We start from the raw sequence: 24,036 nt of genomic DNA, 5'->3' as shown, positions 1-24,036 counted from the left end.
GTCTAGTTACATTCTCATGCATATGGGAGAAGTTGGTATGGGACAAAATAGCACTGTGGATCAGTAGGGAAAGGAGAGACTTTTCAATAAATACTGAGATATTCGGTCACCTATAAGGGAAAAATGTACAATTAGATTCCTGCTGTTTGTCATCATATATACAATCATTTCCAGTTGGATTAATGTCTTAAATATGAAAAGCAAAACTTTAAAGACTTTATAAGCAAGTATAGGAGACTAATCTGTATGACTTCATGATAGGGAAAGATATTTTAGGCAAAACAAAAAGTATAAACAGTAGGGTCTCCTGGGTGGCTCAGTTGGTTAAGCACTTGCCTTCAGCTCAAGTCATGATCCCAAGGTCCTGGGATCGAATCCCACATCAGGATCCCTGCTCAGAGGGAAGCCTACTTCTTCCTCTCCCTCTGCTGCTCCCCCTGCGTGTGCTTTCTCCCTCAAATAAATAAATAAAATCTTTAAAATATATATGTAAAATATATATGTAGCAGTAGAGCCAAGTTTCATAAATTTGACAAAAGCATAATCATTCCACGTAATATGACACCCTCAATGAAATTAAGAGACAAGCCATTAAGAAGATATTGCAATGGGTATAGCTGTTGACACATATATGTATGTCTCCCTCGAATCAAAGAAAAGATATAACCAATAAAAAGTGTATAAATGACAGGAATATGCAATTCATGGATGATGACACAGAGATAGCTGAAAAACATGAAACGTGTTAACCCTTACTAGCAATGAAGGAACTGCGATATCAAATGGCAGCAAGAGATTTTTTGTGTACCTGTTTTATTAAGATTAAAAAGATTGACATTAGATGTTGTCGTTGGATGCCCCAAAAGTGGATTATCACATACCAGTAGTAGTGCTGTAAACTGGTGAAGGCTTTGTGGAAGGCAATTGGACGGTATTCTACTTACCCGTTGAAATAGAAATCTGTCTCAGAAACAGTTACAAGTGAATACAGAGTTAGGTATAGGGATAATTGCAGCCTCAGTGGGCATCAATAAAAAATTGGTAAAAATAAATTATGGTGTATCATATTATGGAATATTATGATGCTATTAATATGAAGCAAACAAAATGTATTGCAATAAAAAGCCATTTCGTTAAATCTCTTTTGAGATTTTATACATAGAATTTAACATGTATACACTTTTATATTGTTTTTATTTTTTAAATCTAAAATTGGTAAATTATACCAACTTATACACCACCAAGAAAGTACGAGTGTCCTGATGGTTCTCATCCTCACCAAACTTCATACTGTCAGACTTTTCCCTTTTGCCCATCTGATGATTATGAAATGGCATCTGTCTTCTCTGATTATTAATGAGGTTGAGAAGCTCCACTTCTCAATGTTCTCTAGACATTCAGGTTTCTTCTTCTGTGAATAGTCTGTTCATGTGCTAATGTAAATGGACTAATGGGGTCAATGTCTTTTTGTTTTTAACTGATTTGGGAGCATTAAAAAATATATACAAACACTAATCCTATACGAGGCTATGATATAGTCCCTTTATTTTTAAAAATAATATATTTATTTTGAATTATAAAAATAATGCATATTTATTACAGAAAATTTAGAAAATGCAGAAAAAGATTATAAAGAATAATTACTGTTTTCTACTTGGAATCTATCTTTAGAGTGTTTCTTGCTACGCATCTATACTTTTTTGTTTTAGAAAACTAGGATTGTTTTATATACATTTATCTACTTTATTTTTTAGCATTTAATTTTCACTTGTGTATGTTTTAGCTCCTTAATTAGATGGTAAGATCGATAATGACAAAGGCTCTATTTTATACTACTGTGAGTCTCACATAGCATCAAGCACAATGTCTTTTCTGCAGTAGAGATTTACTAAATAATGACTTGACGTGTCTTCCATTGCAGCGCATCCAGATGTGAATGGTGTCAAGGTCCCATGTTCAGTGAAGGTTTTCGAGTCATCCGATCCTGTGACGTTTTTGGGGCAACACACCTTCCTGTTTTGTATCTTGTCTGTTCTTCTTCCTGCTGTAGAAAAGTAAAGGAAAGCAGTTTTATTTCAGAGAGTATTCCCAGTAGAAGAGTAACTCTAAATTCTGAGTTGATGAGTCATGCATTGATTTAGGGGTCGGTCCCACTCCAGAAAGCCTTAGAGTTTATGTCTACAGTAATTCACTTCTTTGAGAGTATAGGTTCTGTCTTCTGTGATTCCTCTTTGCAATCCCAGCTCCTTATGAAAGTTTGTGACTGTTAGGGGATTGTTGCAGCGTGATTACTTAAGAAGGACTGGTAAAGGTCTTTGGATTTCAGTAAAAATCTAGAAAATTTCTTCTAGAGCATGTTTGCTATAAAACAAGAAACGATGGAAAACTTTGCAAAAAAGGATTTATCTTACAACTGGCATTTTCATGCATCCATTCCAAGTGATAAGATAGCATTTCAAAGCCACCACTGGGGTTTGTGTCTCAGATGGGTTCAAAGTCATGTACCCAAGTTCTCTTTGTGAATTTCTGTGGAAATCTGTCCAGTGCCAACCCTGTCAATTGTGGATTGTTTTAGGGAATAAAAGATTCATTCCAGTCCTATATTTAGTTGTTTGAATTCATTACCCAGGCTCTTAGAAAACTGGTACAATCTCTCAGTTATCCTGACCTTCATCTCACAAAGCCTGATTCCGTGGACCAGGGCCAGCATCCAACAGGCCTTCAATGATAGCCTGGCAAGAAAATAGAGTAAAACTTACACAATTACATTGCAAAGCAACATATGAATACAGTAGAACTTGAGGCTTTAAGAATTAGTGTTCAGTAAGAGAAAGGGAAGAGCATTTTGATATACAATGAAATTTTAGAGTGGCATAGAATTGTTCCATATTCGGCATATTTTTTATGTGCACTTAAATCCAAACTGTCATTGCTAGTGACAAAACTTGATCAAATCAAATGATTGAAATTTATACAGGTATCTTATCTTTAGAGAATGTCAGAAAATACACATTATGTCAGGTGTGTGTGTGTTTCATTTAGTAATATTAAAATCAAGATAAAATAAACCAGGCAAAGTATTTTTTCCGACTACTGATTTCAATAAATTGGGATACTTGTATTCTTCTCCTTGAGACTCAGTATGATATTAAGCAGAAATAAGAAAACATTGTTTGACAAGTACACACCATATTCACCAGCAAAAGAACAAAACTATTTATATAGAAGTTACTATCGTATCACACATGTAATCTGGAAGGTGATATTTATAGCATAATAAGAAATACATGTATTAAAATGTAATATATCCATAATTATAAAACAAGATAAAAAATGAGATTGAATCCTAGTGGCATATAACCTATTAATAGGTTATATGCCTTTGTCCCTGAAATGTTACTTGGAGGAAGGAATACGTTTATTTTTTAATTTAAAGAATGTTGATTTTTTGCTTTGAGTAACAAGGTGATGTCATACTGAGATAGGGAATAAAATAAATGAGATAGGGAAGAAAGAACAGGTTTCAAGGGAAATTATAATATCTTAGAGACACTGCAGAAAAATAAATATACCTAGACATATGAACAAATACGAAATACACTTAGAACCCAATCTCATTATTTCCTCATGGTTAGTGTAAACCTTGGACCTAAGTGGTCTAAGACATAATTATTACATAAACATTTGAAAATAGAACTAAACTTAAGAAGAAAACAAAGTTCTCCTTGTAATGCCACCAAATGAAAACCAGAGATAACCATCTTGACATGTATATGTGTATATGTGCACATTTATATATTACTTTTTTAAAAAATGTATTTATTTTAGAGAGAGAGCACGAGCAGGGGCAGGGGCAGAGAGAGAGAATCTCAAGCAGACTCTCACCTGAGCTCAGAGCCTGAGATTCCAGGGCTTGATCCCAGGACCCTGAGATCATGACCTGAGCTGAAACCAAGAAGCTGTCGTTTAACAGCTGAGCCACCCAGGTGCCCTGTATTACTCTTTCGTTAAAGATGGGATTATTTGCCTCACACCACACACAACAATTTCTAGATTCCTCAAAGGTCTAAATTGAAAATATAAATAGATAAATAGGGTCTTAAAAAATTAGAATGAGAAAGATTTTTTTTAGCAGGAAATGTATCCCAAAAGAAAGGATGAACAGATACACTATGTAAAAATTTAAAAATTCCTGTACAGCCAAGATCATCATAAATAAGGTCAAAAGCCAAGCAACACACGGGAAAACATCTGTAATACATATGACTGACAAACAGGAAAATCTTGATTGTAAATGACAGAAACCCACTTGAAGGAAATATATTAGTATTCCTTTGTGCATGTGTCTTCAGGCACAGCCAATTCAGGAACTCAAACTGTCATGACGGCATTATCTGTTTTTCTGCCTGTCATCTATTTATCTATCTACCTATCCATCCACCTGTCATCTATCTCTGAACAACACTTTTAAGTTTGCCTCATTTCCAGGTAGCAAGGATGGCCACTGACAATTCCAGGTTCATGTGCTTGAATGTCAGGAATCTTAGAGAAAAGTGCACTATCTACCCCAACCATTACACTAAAACATATTAGGGATGATTTTCATTGGCTCGACTTGGTTCGCGTGTTCACATATGAACAAAGCAATGCAGCTTCATGGATGGAATACTCCGGCCGGGACTGAGTCACATGCCCATCTCTGGAACTGGGAAAGGGGGAATTAGCTCTTCTCAAAACACATGAGTTAGATTCTCTCCAAGGAAGAGTTCTGGAACTGAAAGCTGAGGGAGGGAAAAATGTTCCGAGCAGTTAAAATCTAGAGCTGTCAGATTCCTCTAAAATTCCTAACACCCAATAAGCTGTTACAAATAACAATAACACGGGGCTCCTGGGTGGCTCATTATTCAGTTACATGTCTGCCGTTGGCTCAGGTCCTGATCCCGGGGTTCTGGGGCGGGCTCCCTGCTCCTTGGGGAAGCTGCTTCTCCCTCTGCTCCTCCCCCCACCTTGCGGGCATGCAAGCTCGCTCTCTCCCTATCTCTGATATATAAATAAAAACTTTAAAGAAAATAACAGAAAGATGAACTAAATCTTTAAATAGTTGTAATGAAATTAAAATATACATGCATTTACATTACAATTATTACAAGAGGTTATTGCTCAAGAATACTTGCATTTGTGTGCAAAAATATATCCAAGGATATTTATAATAGTGAAAAATTGGAAACATTCTATGTTTCCGGCATGTATGATGAAAGGGTTTTTTTCTCCATTTCCTACCGTCCTTTTATTTTTATTCCAAGTGGGTAGTTTTTTGACATGAAGATTTTAAGTTTTAGTTTGTAAAATCGTGGATGAGCCCGGAGGACGTTATGTTAAGTGAAATAAGCCAGACACCGAATGAAAAATACTGCCTGATCTCCCATGTATGTGGAGTCAAGAAAAGTCTAAGTCACAGAAGTAGGGAGTAGAATAGTGGTTACTGGGGGCTGGGGTTTAGGGAAAATGGGCAGATGTTGGTTAAAATCAATCCATTCCCTTATGTTTTTGCCTTTTATTGCTAAGCTTAGCAAGTCCGTCTTTCTCCCCAAATTACATAAATATCTGTCTGTAGTTTACTTATTTTACATAAATCCTGATGCATCTCAAAATTACTTTAGTATAGAACCTGAGGTGCGGTTCCAAATTTAAGTCTTTCTAGAACGCTGGGAAGTTGTGCTGCTGTTCATTACCTACTGAAGCTTCACCCTACCATCCTGAACTGCCACCTTTATGACGCACTAAATTCTGACGTAATTAGGCCTGTTTTTCTTTTTGTTTTACTTTCTACTTTATTCCATTAACTTGTCTATGTGATGCCAACACCATACTGTTTTAATTATTTTAACTGAAACCACATCTTAATATTTCTCATTCAAGTGCCCACTCATTGCTATTTTTGTTCAATACTTTTTTCCCCAAAGATGTGTTTATGTACTTGAGAGAAAGAGAGCAAGAGTGAGTGGGGGGAGGAGCAGAGGGAGAGGGAGAGAACCTAAGGAGGCAGAAGCATGTACCATGTCCTGGGCCCCGGGCGCTCCAGAGGTCGCTTACTGGTGTCACTGTTTAGGCATCACCTTTTTTTTTTTTTTTAAAGATTTTATTTATTTATTCAACAGAGATAGAGACAGCCAGCGAGAGAGGGAACACAAGCAGGGGGAGTGGGAGAGGAAGAAGCAGGCTCATAGCAGAGGAGCCTGATGTGGGACTCGATCCCATAACGCCGGGATCACGCCCTGAGCCGAAGGCAGACGCTTAACCGCTGTGCCACCCAGGCGCCCCTAAGCATCACCTTAACCCACAGAGGGCGTGCTTAACTTTCACATCCCTGACGTCATAGCTCCTGAGCCCGTACTCTCGATAATCTGTCTCCCATAAACTGCCCCTCCAACAACACACTATCGGTGACAATTTGAAGAGATTCCACGGGGTCACTGTCTGCCAGAGATAGCAGGGGTGGAAATGGGGGCGCACTGGTCCTCAACCAAGGCAGCCCAGAGCATTCTCCAGCTCAGGCTGGCGCAGCTGTAGTGAGCACTCCAGGTGGTACCACTCGGGGTCCTGCACTGCCTGCAGGTGAGGGGGTCAGGGCCTGAGGCCCCAGAGTTGATTGTCCAGGACGCCGAAGGGGTGTCCTGTTTCAAAGCAGTGACTGGACCCTTTATAGGCCAACCACTCTCCTCTGGTAATACTCCGTCCCGACCAAACCCCCAGACTCAGGGTCCTTACCTCCAATAAAGTCAAGGAAAGCGGAGAGGGAGTGATGTGGCTGAGGCTCCTGGGTGCTTTACAGGACTGACCAACAAGGTACTTAGTGCAGGGCTTGTCCCCAAGCAGGTGCTCGGAGAAGGGTAGTTCATATCTTTAATGTCAGAATGTGTATTTTCCCGGACTCGACCCAATTCTCCCTTCTCCAATACCATGATTGCTGCCTTTAAGGGAGTTATGGTTTGTCTTTTTATATAGATTTTAAACACATATTTCTCCAATTTATCTTATTTTTAAATTATCAGCAGAAGGACATTTCCAATGGATTGAATGTCAATTGAAGATCTCTGATTTTTTTTTTATTTGTTGTTTGCATTTCATTTAAGGGAGGTGGAGGATGTAGAGATTAACGGCAAAAATCGANCTTAGTGCAGGGCTTGGCCCAGCAGGTGCTCGGAGAAGGGTAGTTCATATCTTTAATGTCAGAATGTGTATTTTCCCGGACTCGACCCAATTCTCCCTTCTCCAATACCATGATTGCTGCCTTTAAGGGAGTTATGGTTTGTCTTTTTATATAGATTTTAAACACATATTTCTCCAATTTATCTTACTTTTAAATTATCAGCAGAAGGACATTTCCAATGGATTGAATGTCAATTGAAGATCTCTGATTTTTTTTTTATTTGTTGTTTGCATTTCATTTAAGGGAGGTGGAGGATGTAGAGATTAACGGCAAAAATCGATTCTTTTTTTCTGTTTTCCCCAAGTTGTGCTTAGTTAAGCACTTCTAATCTCTAAATAGGATTCCTTTGGCTAGAAAACAACGCAACTGTTCCAAATGCAATTAATCTCAGAAATCCATAACTGTGCAATCAAGAACGCCAACCCATTTTTAGCCACTCTTTTCTAACACGTCAGGAATTTCTGTTTTTCACCAGTAAAAAATGCTATATGTTTGATCAGAAAATGGTAGTTGGAGAACATACGTGTGGGAGCCCAAAGGGCCCTTCTGCTGCATACCTCTGGGGAGACCTGAAGATGCTTTGTTTTGTAGTGGAAGAAAGAAAATAAATAATAATCCCATTAACTTTATTTGAGTAAAACTTTCAAACTAGTGTTCCCTGGAGATCTTTTTTTTTTTCAGTTGAGTTCAATTCACCAGTGATTTATTGAGCTCCTACTAGATGCCAGGAGCCATGAAATGTAGGCTCTTTGGATAAAGCATCATGTGGAATGTTCCATGACAGAGGTGTGCCCAGCATGGTAGGAGCACGGTGAATTAGTGCAGAGCCAATTATGGAGATTCAAGGAAGATTTCCTGAGGGCATATTTGTCAAGCCTAGTGAACAGGGTTAATGTTATAAAGTTTACAGCAGAGAATTTTGGGAGACAAGGCTTAAGGCTAGAGAAATAAACAGGGTGGGTCATAAAGCTCTCACATGATGCTCCAAGAAGTGCCATTAGCTGCTAGAGTCATTGAAGATTCTAACAGAATAATAACATCATCAAATGTGTATTTTAAATAGATTGGAAAATTCAAAGAAGGTGCTGGGGTTTCCCACCAGGCATGACAGTAATAATAGTAGGGAGGGAAATTTTCCAGAAATATTTAGAATGTAAAATTGGCAGGAAGGATGTTGGGCATGAAGGAGAAGGGGAGCCTCTGGAGTGATTCCCTTGATTTCTATTTCATGAGAGGAAGAAATTTGAAAAAAATCTCAACTTAATTCAATTCACCAAACCTATAACTGTGTCATAGAAAAAAACCAGTTTTATAGAACTGATATGCTATTTCAAAACTGCATATTGGTTTTAATTCATATTCTGTTCTCTTCCGGACACTAAAATGGAGTTGAGGCTATTTTATGCGAATGTCACTTTTTAAAAATCTAGATCTGTCCAACAAAATAAGGGTGATTACTCTCTTTGTAAAAGGATTCTTTGCTTCATAAAATAAATCTTTATATGACACCTTTAAATTGTCAGCTCTAGGGGCCCCTGGGTGGCTCAGTTGGCTAAGCGTCTGCCTTCTGCTCAGGTCATGATCTCAGGGTCCTGGGATTGAGCCCTGCCTCGGGATCCCTGCTCATCGGGGAGTCTGCTTCTTCCTCTGCCCCTTCCCCACCCCTCCAGCTTATACTCTCTCTCTCATTCTCTCTCAAATAAATAAATAAAATCTTTAAAAATAAATAGTCAGCTCTAAATATGATTTACTCTTCTGCTCCTCAGAAATATACCTATTTTATAAAAACAGACATATACATACTTTTGAGTTGATTTGTGGGTTTTTTTCCCCAAGATAGCTTTTGTTTGTTTGTTTGTTTGTTTTAGAGTAAGTGGTGGATCAATATTTTCTCGGATGAATTTATTTATTCATTTATTTATTTATTTACTCATTCAGTTAACAAATGTTTTTTGAGTTCTTATTGTATGCCAGTTACAGTCCTAGACACTTCAACTATAGCAGTGAATGAAACAGATCAAATTTCCTGTCCTCAAGGAATTCGAATTCTAATAAATTGTTCCTTTTTTTTTCTTTTTAAAAAATAGGGATGTTATTTTCCCTTTTGTGGGTTTTTAAGGTGTTTTCTGGCACACGGCAGGGAACTTCTATATATTTATCCAATTGAATAAATTCTCTACAAAACAGAAAGTGACTCTCATAATATCTTGTGTAAATGACTTCACAATTTTAAATATTCTGATCTATTGTCAGACTCAGATGAGATGCCAGACTATATATTCTCATCTAAAAAATAATTCAGGTATTTGTCCACAATCTTTATTTATCAGGAGAAAAAGACACTAGGATTTGAATACTCCTAATTTGCTCACTTGATCTCTCATCAAATAGTGGACTGTCTTGGCATCACTTCAGACTCTTACATTCCATTCATTGTAAAGCAGGTTATAAGGCCTAAATATTTTATAATTTGCCAAACACTTTCATATACTGAAGGAAAGGAAGGATGTTAAAGCCATTGAGTTTTCAGTATTACCTGTGTGGCACGGAAGATTGGTTACCCACATCTCCTTTTTCCTTTTGCTCCTTTGGATTAGACTCCTGCTTTTTAACTAGGCACAATTGCCTCCTGTATAAAAATACTATGTTTCCCAGGCTCCCTTGAAGCTAGGTTCAGTCACTAACTTATGGTGATGAAATGTCAGTGAAAGCAGGGATAGGATACCAGGAAGGCTAGTTAAAGGGAACAGGTTGATTTGAGAAAAGACCCTTTTTGTCCTTTGATCTCTCCCCTTTCCTCCAGCCTAGAATGCAGACAGGATGGCTGGAATTTCAGTAGCCATTTTGGGCCATGAGGTGACCTTGAAAATAGAAAGTAGGAGCCTAGGTCCTTGGTGACACCATGAGCCACGATATCAGACCTCTATGCCCACCTTGTACATGAAAAGAACCCAATTTCTATCTTATTTTAGCCACCAACTGCCAGTATTTTGAGCTTTTCTATTATCTCCAGCCAAACTTAATCTTGACAAATATAGCTTGTAATACATTCCAATCAACTTCATCAGGAAAGAGTCATATACTCCCTCTACTAGAGTAATGTGTTTTTAGCTAATTTCTTTTTCCCTTCAGGCTGCTCTTAACTTTTTTTTTAAGATTAATTTATTTATTTTAGAGGGGGGAGGAGCTAGGGAGAGGGAGGGAGAGTCTAAAGCAGGCTCCTCATGGAGCACAGAGCCCGATGTGGGGCTCCATCTCAGGACCCCAAGATCACGACCTGAGTCAAAACCAAGAGTTGGATTCCCAACCATCAGACACTGGTCTATATGACCTATGGGCAAGGAAGAAATCAACCACTTCTGGTTCAAACCATTTTCCTTTTTGTACCTCTATATGCCTCTGAAAAGGGACCAAAAACAAACAAACAAACAAACAAACAAACAAAACACTACTTCTAAACCAGCAAACAAAGAAAGCCTAGGAACAGCATGTAAGCATGTAAGATCTTCTCTGTTACCGAGTGTCCAACATCTACTGGGATAAAAATGCCTAGCCCCAGCTCATCATAGTCCCCGCTCGCTGTAGACATTACTAAACAACCCTTATGCTCTCAGCCTTTTCTGCCTCTGAATCCTTGTTAAAATAATTCACCAGAGGGGCGCCTGGGTGACACAGCGGTTAAGCATCTGCCTTCAGCTCAGGGCGTGATCCCGGCGTTCTGGGATCTAGTCCCACATCAGGCTCCTCCGCTATGAGCCTGCTTCTTCCTCTCCCACTCCCCCTGCTTGTGTTCCCTCTCTCGCTGGCTGTCTCTATCTCTGGCAAATAAATANCAGCTTCTCTTTGTTGACATGTTAGCACCTTATACCTGTGTTTCATATCATCTCTTCTTAGGTTGCTAAGCTATTGTTTGGTGCTGGTTAGCAACTCTAATAGGATGCATAAATGGGACTCTTGCTGTTTCCATTTTTTAAATGCTTAAAATAAAATGGTAAGTTTCCAAATTGAGGTATCATATGGAACATTCCAAATCAAAGAGCTAGGAAAGAAGGTGGACGAAACTAGTTTTGGGGCGCCTGGGTGGCTCAGTGGTTGAGCGTTTGTCTTCAGCTCAGGTCATGATCTCAGGGTCCTGGGATCGAGCCCCACATCAGGCTCTCTGCTCAGCATGGAACCTGCATCTCCCTCTCCCTCTGTCTGCTGCTCCCCCTGATTGTGCTCTCTCTCTCTGNCATCTCTTCTTAGGTTGCTAAGCTATTGTTTGGTGCTGGTTAGCAACTCTAATAGGATGCATAAATGGGACTCTTGCTGTTTCCATTTTTTAAATGCTTAAAATAAAATGGTAAGTTTCCAAATTGAGGTATCATATGGAACATTCCAAATCAAAGAGCTAGGAAAGAAGGTGGACGAAACTAGTTTTGGGGCGCCTGGGTGGCTCAGTGGTTGAGCGTTTGTCTTCAGCTCAGGTCATGATCTCAGGGTCCTGGGATCGAGCCCCACATCAGGCTCTCTGCTCAGCATGGAACCTGCATCTCCCTCTCCCTCTGTCTGCTGCTCCCCCTGATTGTGCTCTCTCTCTCTGTCGAATAAATAAACAAAATCTTTAAAAACAAAACAAAACCAGTTTTGTGACAGCTAGTGCCAGCTGTAGTGGCAGATTCCTACTGAGTTGTGGACCCTCTAAGAAAACCACGAAATTCCCCAGACAGAATCAGCTTTGAGCATCCACCAAGGCCAGGAGGCACGATGCCTGGTCATGACAGTGCCAGTGACAAAGACTGTGTCCTCTTCTCCCAATCCCTTTCAGAAAGGCTCAGAAATTGCTGCTAAGTGATGGGAGAGGATGCTGGGGGAGGGTAGCTGGGATGGAGCAGGGGACGGGGCAGGGGTCAGTGACCCGCACAGTGGATCAGGGCCCTTCTCCCCACCGTGGGTTTCAGGCCTGAGCCAATGCTACTCTCACTTGCTTAAGGGCTTCCAGTGTGATTGTCACACAGGACTGGATGCTTTGTGGCTGCCATGATGTGCTCTTAGGACCCAAAAGGGCAGGAAGGATTTTGGCATCTACCAGAGATTTCATGCAGAAGCAGGAAAGAACCAGCCCTTGGAAGAGGTTCTAAAGGGCTGGGCAAAGTAATGGTCAAGTTACTCCTTGCTGCCCCCAGCTGCCTCCACCCTTCACCGGGTCTCACTTGCTCAGAAAAGCAGCCACACCAGCTTCACCATCTGGCCCCTTACTGCCCAGAGGCAATGCTTGAGTCCAGGGCACTGGAACTACCTGCCCCTTTGGGGAGAATTTCTATCCCAGCTTCTCCTGAAAATTAGAAAGGATGTCTCCTGACACCTGGAGCATGAGAAGAATAGGGGGTCAGCGTCCTCAAAATGTCACGTCATTTTGAAATTCCTGACCCTCCTCAACATTTCCACGCCCCCTCACTGAATAGGTTTGATCACTAGGAAAACCTGGACCAGTTACGTTTTTGGCATGTTCCAAATACAGAAAGCTGCTGCTTAGAAATTCAGCAGGAGCCAGGGAAATGTCCAGAATAGGATTGTGACTGGATTTCTCTTAAGTTGCTATTTTATGGGGGAAATGGGAACAGTCTTCAGGGGCTCCGCCAAGGCACTTATTGTAATTTTTTAAAGTTTATTGAGAACAATGGGCTTACTTAGAACTGCAGAAATAACAGCTTGATGTTCTTCCTTTAGTTTTTTCTAGTTCGGTTTCACATAGCTTAGGGGTTGTATATATTTTTGTACTGAAAAGAGATGCGCATTAATTGCATTTTTTGATATCTGAGTCACTCTTGCTTCTGTCATACACTTTTCATTTGAAAAATGAGGCATAAAAAAGTAAGAATTACCCAAGTCATTTATAGTAATGCAGAATTTGGCTCAACAACCAGATCAATAGTCTCCATAAGGCCTAGGACAGATACAGGGACAGTTTATAAAAAGTCATTATCTAATTGGGAGATATCTGCTCGGACGCCAGATTTCCAACTGACCTTAACCGAGGTTCTCTTGGCCCAGAAAGCATGATGATAGTAGACAGTCCTTAAAACGGCATCCAGACAAGGGCATTTCTTTGTAACATCATACATCATAGAAAGAATTGCCTTAACTGGAACTTTCCAATTTCATTTCCCCTTCTATTTGGTAATATGCCAGAAAAGAGACCCAAAATGATCTACAGTATTCCTTTTGGCAAAGTTCAAGGAGCCCTCAACTGTCCCTGTATTTGGATTCCAACTGCTCTCATTCCATTAGGATAACAGAGGCTGTTTGTTACCATGACTATTAGACCTAGCTCCCTGCCCACCCCCCTTTGACTGAACAAGTAGAATTATAGCTGTTCGTAGTTTTTAGTGGACACAGTGAATAGTATTTCCTGTGTAAAGACAAATAAGCTTAAAAGAAGTAGGAAAATAACATTATATTGTAAAGGTAGCAGGGATGCCATTAAGCACTCTCTCAGCTTGAGGGTCTAGATCTTGCTCAGTGTGGCAGGACCCCTGCCCGAGCACAGGACTGGGAGCTCCCCCAACGCTCCTTTGGGTTTATAGGTAACCTGGGAAGTTGTGGGGAGGTGTCTGCACAGGGCAGTGGGACAGAACCAGGCCTGTGGCACTGCTAGGGATCACCCCTGTTAGTCTGGCATGGCACAGGGGCAGATGCAGCCAGCTCTCTCCTGCAGGCAGCTTGGAGATGGAGGGCTCAGTGGTCTCCACCTGGGTGAAGGCTGGGTGGTCCGTGATGAAGACACCATTCAGGGTGGCTTCTGGGCGCATGCGAGGGACCCGGCCCGGGCCTACAAGTCTACTCCTCTGTACCTTCCTTTTACACCCCTGACAGTCTCTCCTCCCCATTCTGACCACTCTCTTGCTCAGGGCCCAGGTACGGGGTCTCCATCCCATAACCACGAAGGCTCTCTCTTCTTTATTCTCTGTGAGTTCCTGTGGCACACCATCTTTACTGCCTTCCCAAACAGTTGTATTCTCCTTTTCTTTCATAAGAGAATGTGATTTCCTTATCTAAGCCACAACCCATAGTTCCCAGCCACAGCCAATCTGGATTCCTTTGCCTTAGGGCCCCAGAAAATTCCATCTTCAAAGCTCTTTGAAAAACCTTCAAAGAGACCCATACCCTAGCTCTACAGCAGTGTCTGCTGAGAAAGGTTGGTAAGCCCACGCTAAACACGCAGTTCCAGGAACAGGGTGCTCACCAGAATGTTCCCTCAAGAGAACACTAAGTTAGGGCAGAAGTATCCCATAAAAATAATATGCGTGTTTTTCCTATGGCAAAGAAGTCCTTATCCTTTTTTATGATAATATGTCTGAATTAAATCAAGATCTCCAATTTACATAATTTTGAGACATCTTAAGAGATCTATTTCAAGAGCTGAATGGGAAGTGGGTGAGCCAAACTCTTCCTGACGTGTTTCTTAGGTTTGCTCAAGCACACGGCGCTCCCAATGCCTGAAATTTCTATGCCGTGATGTTGCAATCATTTTTATCTGAAAAGATTCTTAATTTTTTATCACTTCTGATGCCCAACAATTGCCATGCACATTGGGTGCCCGTTATCCATTATTTGTTTCTCACATCACTCCACAGTTTCTATTAATACATTGATTTTACAGGTGAGGAAATGGAAAGCCTGAGGTTTAGAGGGATGGATTCTAAACTCATCACCATAAACACGCTTAGGGCTCCTGACACAGAAAGCCAATTTGCTTCCTGGAAAATCTCTACCTCCCACCTGTGTGCACACCGCACACTCACCAACACAGTGGGGATTGTCTTTTGAAATATCTAATCCGTCGATAGAGGAAAACGGTAACTTACTGTGGTTATTTCAATGGCCTTTATTTGACATTCCCAATTTTCTAATAGTTTCAGTTTGTAATCCTTCTGAATTTCGTGGGGAGCCAACCTGACAGAAATCCTAAACAAAAATGATGACATGCTTCATTCTTCTACCAGGAGCCAGGCTTACCACTTTTATTTTTTAAAGGAAAGAACAATTTAGAAAAAGGAGAAGCTAAAAGTAACCCACGCTACCACAGCTCGTTCCAGAAGTAGGAACAGCTTGTTTCCTCTGGGGAACCAGGAGGAAGTGTGCTCTGCCCCCCTTCTCGACAGTCCACGTCAGCGCTCGCATCAGGACCAGCACCGCCAGAGAAACTGAGAGCCCTGACCCACGAGACTGGAAGCCTGTGGGCGCCGAGGGACGTATGGAAACTAGGTGGAGCCTCACTCTGCTTTTTCTCCTTATATAAACTCATGACTGGCAATGGTCAGGTCATGGTGTCTGCGCACTGCGAATTGTGTGGAATTTAATGAACACCTGCTGCAAATCCCCATAGCTGCACTTGAGCATAGGGGAAGTGGGTCAAACGGAGGCACTCACTCCTGCCCCAGTGGCATTCATGCTGCATCAAAGGATTGTGTCAAACAGGATGATGGGTGTTGCAAGGGGCAGAGACCACAAACCGTCTGCCACCACCGCCAGTCACCACGGAAACTCATTGCTGCCTCCCTCTCTCTCAACCCTTTCCTGGCAAGTAACATCTGACACATTGCAAGAGGGCAGTACTTTCTGGGAAGACAGCAGCTCTAACTAAAATGTCTGATTAGGCACAAGAAAAAAAAAAACCAGATTGCCAACTCTTTTAGAGTACATTTGCACTCCTGGGTGTGATGGGTCCCAAATGCAAACCATTGCTTTTGATTCAGCTCTAACCAAACTAGCTAAAAGGAATTGAGAAGCAGCAAGAGAGAAGCTACACGCTCCAAAAAGCAGGCTTTCTGCTTTGGTTGGCTTGTGTTAAGAGCAGATTCTGCCCAAGAATACCACTATGAGACGTGTCCTCCAGAAAGCTGCATCTTTCAAAAGATGATGATGTAAAGACCACTCTGGGGGAGCAAAAACAACATTCAGATGAAAGGTCTATTCATTTCCTGAAGCTGCTGTAACACATTACCACGGCTCAGTGGCTTAAAACAATACACTTGTGTTATTTTAGTGTTCTGGGGTTCTGAAGTCTAAAATGGGTTTTACTGGGTTGATGCCAAGGTGTTTTCAGCAAAGGTGTGTTTCTTCTGGAGGCTCTAGGGATGAGTCCATTTTCTTGCCTTTTCCAGCTTCTAGAGGCTGCCTACACTCCTCTGTCTTTGAAGCCAGCAGTGGCAGGCAAGTGACTGTCACACTGTCGTCTCTTTGAGTTTTCTTCTTCTATGTTCTTCTTCTAAGGACCCTCATGATTACACTGGGCCACCCAGATAATCCAGGGTAATCTCCTCAAGACCAGCTGATTAGTAACCTTAATTCCCTCCAAAACCTTTATTGCCCCATTGCCAGATAACATCACGTTGTCACCGGTTCCAGGAATTCGAATGGAGACATCTTTGGGGGGCCATTGTTCTGCCGAGCACAAGAGGGAACACCAGAGAGTTCAGTTATGTATGTCTAATCCTCCTAGCAACCTTGGAGGTGGACTGTTTGCCAAGAAACGTGGAGAATTTAAGTACTTTGTACCTTTTCCAAAGATATTCTGCTGGTAAGAGACAGAGCAGGAACATGACCTAGATCTGTTCTGAAAGCCTGTGCCCATCCTCCACACTATGTTCCTTCCCAGGGGGCAGCCCAGCCCCTCCACTGAAACCCTACACCACAGGGAGCTTAAAGATTCTTCAGCAGGAACCTCAGAGAAAATTCAGCTTCCTTCAGGAATTTCAAGGAATATTAGTCATGACGAAGAGTCAGGACAATTGGCCTCTATGTCGTATGGCATTGCAACCACTGCACAACTGGGTAATGTGCTAAGACTTGCAGGTTCTCAGGATTCTCAACTGTAAAAGATTTGGACTGTCTGATGTCCAAGACACCTTCCGGCTCTGAAATTCCAAGACTGAGCAATGATACTGGTGAAACCACTGTACTGCAGAAACAGGTCCCCTCGATGCATGGCTACATGTGCCAAATGCCCCTTGTTATTGTCACGGGCTCATCAGTAACATTTTCCAGGCAACTCAAACCTAACAGCTACTTTCAGCGTTCTTCCCTGGAGCCCTGTTCTCCTGCTCCAAGTTGGCCTATCTCCCGCCCATGCTTGCTGCACACATCTTATCCTGTCATTTTTGTCCACTGCCATGTCAGGAATTTTCATTTGCCATTCTCCTGTGTTTGATCTTCTCTTTTCTGGACCCGCATCTTCCTCTTTCTGGGTTTATTCCTTTGTTTTGATGGACCGCAGACTCTGGTAGTTTCCTGGGAAAGTATAAAAGGAAGACAATTCTTTCGAGGGCTTTGAGGATGCCTTTGTTCTAACCTCAATGTGTGTAGCCTGTAGAATTCAGGGTAGAGGAGCACCGTCCCTCAGGATGGCTCCTTGCCTTGTCTACCTCTGGTATGGCTGTTCAGCAGTCCGATGCTGGTCTGACTCGAGCCTTTGTAGACTGTTGCTTTTGCCTTTTTTTTTTTCCTCTACAGAAGCTTTTGGAATCTATCTCTTGCATTGCACAACTACCTAATGACGAGCTTTGCTGTGAGTCTTTCTTCAGTTGTTGTGCTGGGCAGTCCGTGAGCCCTGTCAGCTGAAACTCAGTCCTTCGGTTTGAGAGCTTATCTCATTGCATTGCTTTTTCTCGTTTCACTACTTCCTGCTCTTGTTTTCTCTTCTCCTGTTGTGAAAGTCATATTGGACATTCTAGACAGATCTATTTCCCTTATTTTTCTCCCATATTTTCCACTGCTATAACTTCACTTCTATTTTATGTGAGATTTCTTCAATATTATCTTGCAGCCCTTTAATTTTTTGGAAATCTACCATTTTTAACCTCAAAGAAACATTTCTTCCTTTGCTTACTTTTACAGTATGTCATGCTGGTTTTGGTTGCATTATCTTCTCTTAACTCATTGGGGATATTAGTTTTTTAACCTTTTGTTTTGAAATAATTCTAGGATTGGCAGGCAGTTGCAAAGATAGTACAGGGAGGTCCCAAGCACCCTTTACCCCTTTGCCTAATTTTCCCCAATGGTTTACATCTTACACGTAATATAATATCAAAACCAAGGAACTGACATTCGTGCGAGGTGTGTATATAATTCTCTGTCCTTTTATCACATAAAATACATTGTCACTGGGGCGCCTGGGTGGCACAGCGGTTAAGCGTCTGCCTTCGGCTCAGGGCATGATCCCAGCATTATGGGATCGAGCCCCACATCAGGCTCTTCCGCTATGGGCCTGCTTCTTCCTCTCCCACTCCCCTGCTTGTGTTCCCTCTCTCGTTGGCTGTCTCTATCTCTGTCGAATAAATAAATAAAAAATCTAAAAAAAAAAAACATTGTCACTAAGATTCCCCCTTGTACTACCCCTTTATAACCTCATCCTTCCTCCTTTACCACAGAATATTGATTCTTTTTATTTTTTCCTATTTTCAGCATAATCTGTTTCCTCAATGTCCTCTCTCTCCCCTCCGCCCCCATCTCTTTTGTTTTGGAAGCTACTCACAATTTCTGGCGATGTTGCCTGTCCATTCATAGTTGAGTATGAAGCTCAGCTGTGGGTGCTTGGGGGCCTCACCACACTGAGATCATTGGCGAGGGTGCTTTTTCATTGGAGAATCCTCCAGTGTCCGCATCTGGGATCTTTCCTCCAGGTTCATTGGAGCACTCCAGCACAGAATCCTCTGATCTTCTCCCCAGGGATGGCGAAGGCTGTTAAGTCTGGCTGCCAACCTCCTGAAAGCAGAGTGTGGGGAGGGGGTGGAGAGCCTCCTATTCCATGGGAGATTTTTACTTAATTCCCTTGTCTTCAGCTTGCACCCCATCTCTCCCCATCCCCTTCACTGGGATTCTTCCAAGTTTCTGAAGTTCAATTTCTTTAGAGAATCAGACTCCAGTCAATGAGAACAAGCCTCCAGTTTCTCAGTCCAGTGAGAAGGCAGTTGCCTAACTTCACGAGGATAGCGGAGGGTGTTCTAACTGCTCCCAACAGATTTCTAGGAAATTCCTTGTTCTCAGCCCTTTGCCTCATGGAACCTCACACCTGTGCAGAGTCTTCCTGTGGGTCTAAAAAGGAACCCCTGACTACCCATCATGCTCCCTCTCTCGATAAACACCAACATAAGTTACAAATTCTCCAGCACCCAAAATTTTGTCAAAGTCTCTTTCATCTGATGCTGTTTCTTATCCAATTCACTTTGTCCTCTTGGACTTTTGTATTTTCTTACTTCCTTTGCAGTTATTTTATTAGGATAAGGGGAAAGGAGTATGTTCTTAATCTGCCATGCTTATATAGCATTCAATAATTGGGTTTATTTTTTTAATTTTAAATTTTATTATTTTTTAAGATTTTCATTTATTTATTTGACAGAGAGAGGGAGAGAAAGAAAGTAGGGGGGAGGGGCAGAAGAAGCAGGCTCCCCTTCAAGCAGGGAACCCGATGCAAGACTTGCTCCCAGGACCCTGGGATCATGACCTGAGCTGAAGGCAGACACTTAACTGACTGAGCCGCCCAGGCATCCTCAATTATTGTTTTTTAGAACAACATTTGAAATATATGATGAACGCTGAATTTGTATCCTAGTGAATTTTAAATATAGAAGTAACATAGTATATTTCAGAAAAATATCACACACAAAAAACTGAGATTACTTCCACTACTCAGAAGTAATTTTTACCCCTCATTTGTCTTTAAAACTTTGCTGGGTGATATATGGCTCTATCTTCCAGGTACATTTACCCTCATTTCCTGCTTCTGCAATACCAATGTTGTGAAATTTGACAGCATATGTGAGAGAAGGCTAAAGTTGACATGAGCTCCAGAGAGTATGTAACTTTTGCCTCTAGAGTTAATCACTTCTAACAAAAGACATGGGGGCACAGAGCTCTTTCTCTGGGTTCTTTGCAGGTGGCTTAAATGAATGATGGCTTTGTCTGCTCTTCTTTGTTTTCTAGAATCCAGACTGCTTCTGACAGACCACTGCCCAAGTGGATGCCAAACAGGGTGGGAGGGAGCTGGGTACAGGAGAAGTTGGTTTTGAAAGATGTGGGTAAGGTCTCCTGAAGGTTGAAAACCTGTAACAAGTGTGGAAGCAAGAGAGAGACCTCGCCAAGAAGAAAGAATTTCGCAAGAAGGAGAACAAAGAGAAAAGTGGATGGGTAATTGAGAGAAAGACAGTGGAGAAGGTATGAGAGGAGACTGAAAGCAATATGAAAGAGAGACATGAACCCAACACAAAGAAAGCTAGCACCATTGACCAGCAAATATTGATCTGAACAGAATTGAAGTTAGCCCATTCATTCACTTAACAAATAATCAATAAATCTATTAAGCAGCTACAATGTACAAGCCCTGGGTCAGAAGGAATAAAAAACACCAACAAACACATTTTTTTAAAAGAGGGAAAAGAAAATATCAGATACTACGAATTAAAATAGGGAGTAGTTGAGTGACAAAGTGTCTTTGGTGGTGGTTGTTTAAGCTCAAATTTGAGTGACAAGAGGGAACCAGCCTGCAGATTTTAGGGCCATTAACCAGCAAAATGCTAATTAAAACCATAATGAGTTATCACTTTACACCTGTCAGACTGGCAAACATTTAGAAGTTAGGTGATACCAGATATTTGCAAGGATATGGAGCAACAGAAATTCGTATTCATTGCTGAAGAGAGTACAAAGTGGTACAAACACTTTGAAAACCATGTTGTGTTACCTAGAAAATGTTGACATACTTATATGTTAGGAACTACTAGTCCACACCTGAGTATGCACTGTAGAGAAATTTAACAAGTGTATTAGGAGATGTGACTAAGAAAGTTTGGAGTTTTGTTGCAATAGCAAAAAGTGGGATAGTCTCAAATGTGTACCACTGGTAGGATATAAAATCGAAAATTGCATCTTTATATTTGAATGCAATAAAATCGATAATTGTATCTTGATATTTTAATGCAAAAAAATTAATGCTATATAGCAGCAAAAAGGAATGCATTACAGCCTCATTCAACATCTTGAGGAACCTCAGGAACATAGAGCAGAGTGAAAAAAACAAATGGCAGAGGTAGTATGATTTCGTTAACATGCAGTCTACACACTGTATTGTTTAGAGATACAAGCAGGCTCCATACAAAATTCAGGCTAGCATTTATCTCAGCTGTGGAAATCTACAAGGAGGGAAAAGCATGAGAACCAACACCCAGCAACTTTCAGAAATCACCGGAAGGACTTGCCGGGCTGTCGATCCTGGAAGTGAGGAGCCTGTCCAGAGTAGCCACACCTGTGACAGACGGTGGGGCATCAGCTACAACCTCTCATTTACCCAAGGAGGGAACTGGGTCTCAGAGAGATTAAATATTTGCCCAAGATGACTCACTTGCTAAAATGATAGAGGTGGGATTTGAACCCAGGCCCACTGGACTCCAAACTTATGCTCTTTACCACTCTCTGGCAGCCAGAGAAGGGAAGTACTTCTACTGGGTTCTGAAGGCTGAGTGGGAATTTTCCAGGAAAGAGAGAAGGGAAGAGGTGGGGAAGTGGTAGCAGGTAGAGGAGAGACCAGGTGAGTAGAGCCCAGAGGTGAGAGATGGTGCTGGGTGCAGGTCTCTTCTTCTTCTTTTTAAATCTTTCAACAAATATTTATTGAGCAGCCATACCTGCCAGGTCCTGGGATTGACACCATCCCCGCCTCATGGGCTTAGGTCCTGGCAGAGGCCCAGTAGAAAGCCTTGAGGTGATGGGATGGGGCAGTGGAGGTGCAAAGGGCGACAGATGCTTCCTAGTGTTGGGCAAAGAGGCCCGGGAATGTGAGGAGCGGTGGCCGGAATCTCAGTCATGCCCTTTTGGGGGAAGAGGGCTGACTCTCCCTGCTGAGTCCTTGCAGCCATTCCTTCCTGGGTCTGCTCCCGACCACAATGCACTGAATGCCTACGGTGCACAGGGCCTTTGGTGGCTGGGCCCGGCCAGGCAGTGGGGTGGCGCAGGGGCCTGGTGAGTGGAGGATGATGGCCAGCCCCTGTAGAGGAGGGAGGTGCTGGGGCTCTCAGAGGCCTGTCTGAGGGGGGCTGGGCTGGTGGGGGAGTGGGAACACAATTGGAGAGACCTCCAGTGGGACCCAGAGTAGGGGGTTCTCCACGGGGGCTGTCTGAATCCCTGGGGGGAGATTCCAGCCCTAAGAGTCTGGGGTGCTCTGCCTCTCTCCATCCCCCCTGTCAAGCGAGGTGTCAAGCTGGGCAGACACAGACGGGAGAGGAAGGGCAAAAAATTTGTTGAGCCACTGGGCGACGTTGGGGGAGCCCCGGAGGCAGCAGCCAATGGAGCACACTGCTCCTCGAGCCCAGAGGCAGTGGCGTTGGCCCAGGGACCTCTGGAGGTGGCGGGGACTCTCCTGGGCATCGGCAGGATGGCTGGGAGGCCCTGTGGTGGCAGGGGTGCTGGCCTGGACCGCGGGGGAGGATAGAGCCCCGAGGTGAGAGATGGGGGGCGGACAGAGCCCCCAGGTGAGAGGAGGTGAGAGATAGTGCCGTGTGCAGGGCTTCTGCGGAGGCCACACAAGATGACCAGTGCTCCCCAACGTGGTACACTTTCTCACCCCCAACCAAGTGAGCTGTTTCCTCCCTCCAGGACTTCCCCTTGGTCTTTACTTCAAAGCTTTTTCTTATTCTTCAAAACTTATTTCAAGGGCCAATTCTTCCCGGAAGCCCAGCTTTTCTCAGAGCGCTGGGCACTGGGCGGGAGGCTCCTTAGGCTCCAGCAAAGGGCGAGGCTCCATTGCCCCTGTAGCAGAGGAAAGAGAGTGTGGGTCTCCCTGACTGAGCAGGACGCACCCTCACTTCTGTGACATCCCTGCCCCAACACAGCACATGATGGCGGGTGAGAGAAAACAAACCCAGATCACAGAACATTCTACACAGTAAGTAGACTGTCAAGGTCAGTGGAGGAACTGACCCACATTAAAGGAGATGAAGGGGCATGACAAGTAAATGCAATGTATGAGTCTGGAGTAGAACACCAGTGGCAAAGTTTGAAGAAGGTTTATAGATTTTTGAGAAGAGAACACCATTATATCAATATTCATTTTCTGATTTTCATCACTGACCTCTGATTAGGTAGGAGAATGTCCTTATATATATATTTTTTAACTACCCACTGAAATGCTTGGAGGTAAAAGGGCATCATCTCTGCAATTGTTCACAAGTGTCTCAGAATCTCATGCCTACATAGCCACAGAGAAGGGGTAGAACGCCAACATTTGGGGAAGCAGGCAAAGGAGAATGGGAATTCTTCGTACTGTCTTTGCAACTTCTGTAATTCTTGAAACTATTGCAAAATTAAAAGGGTTTTACTGATAGAGCTAAGAAGGAAGAGAAAGCAAGGAAAGAGAAAGAGGAAAAGGAGGGGGGAGGGGTGGACGAAGGGGGTGAAGAGGAGGAGGGAAAGGAGGAGGAGGGGGTGGAAAAGAAGGAGGAGCATCCCCTGCTCCATTCCCTCTCAACTCTTACACACCCCTGCAGGCTCTCTTACAATGAGCTTCCACTCCTTAGACGCACGTGTTCAATGTTGCCTTCGTCATGAGGTCTCCAATCAGATAGGGCCTTCAAAACTTTCTCTTTGTCTTCATTAGGCAATTCAGTTGCAGAAAACTAGAGACCCAAACTGCTTCAAAAGAAGGAGGAGAAGAAGAAGAAGGAGAAGAAGAAGAAGGAGAAGAAGGGGAAGAAAAAGAAAAAAGAAAAGAAAGGTGGAGCTATGCACCAGCAGCCCTGCATTTCCCTCAGGTGGTCCAAGGGCACAAGGTCTCCTCTCTGCCCCCTCCGCCATACCAG

General features: G+C 42.5%; 1 protein-coding gene and 1 long non-coding RNA gene across 3 annotated transcripts in view; one reads left to right on the top strand and one right to left on the bottom strand.

Moving 5' to 3' along the window:
* Nucleotides 1-2,456, top strand: part of LRRC63 (leucine rich repeat containing 63) — a 43,863-nt gene extending 41,407 nt beyond the window's left edge. Inside the window, exon 10 of the mRNA XM_034665190.1 lies at nt 1,922-2,456. Within this exon, the coding sequence (XP_034521081.1) occupies nt 1,922-2,141 (220 nt within the window). The 3' untranslated portion in view covers nt 2,142-2,456. The remainder of the gene's footprint in view (nt 1-1,921) is intronic.
* LOC117803096 lies at nt 1,522-19,051 on the bottom strand. 2 transcript variants are annotated; one of them, XR_004626740.1, is made up of 3 exons: nt 18,726-19,051; nt 2,669-2,732; nt 1,522-2,044 (listed from the first exon to the last, which is right to left on the bottom strand). It is a non-coding gene; the product is annotated as an uncharacterized LOC117803096 (long non-coding RNA). The 2 variants fall into 2 exon arrangements; XR_004626739.1 differs by lacking the exon at nt 18,726-19,051 and adding an exon at nt 15,058-15,389.
* Nucleotides 19,052-24,036: the final 4,985 nt, after the last annotated feature.

The sequence above is a fragment of the Ailuropoda melanoleuca genome, chromosome 7 (assembly GCF_002007445.2).
Source record: "Ailuropoda melanoleuca isolate Jingjing chromosome 7, ASM200744v2, whole genome shotgun sequence".
NCBI lineage: Eukaryota > Metazoa > Chordata > Mammalia > Carnivora > Ursidae > Ailuropoda > Ailuropoda melanoleuca.
This window is presented reverse-complemented; position numbering and strand designations above follow the sequence as displayed.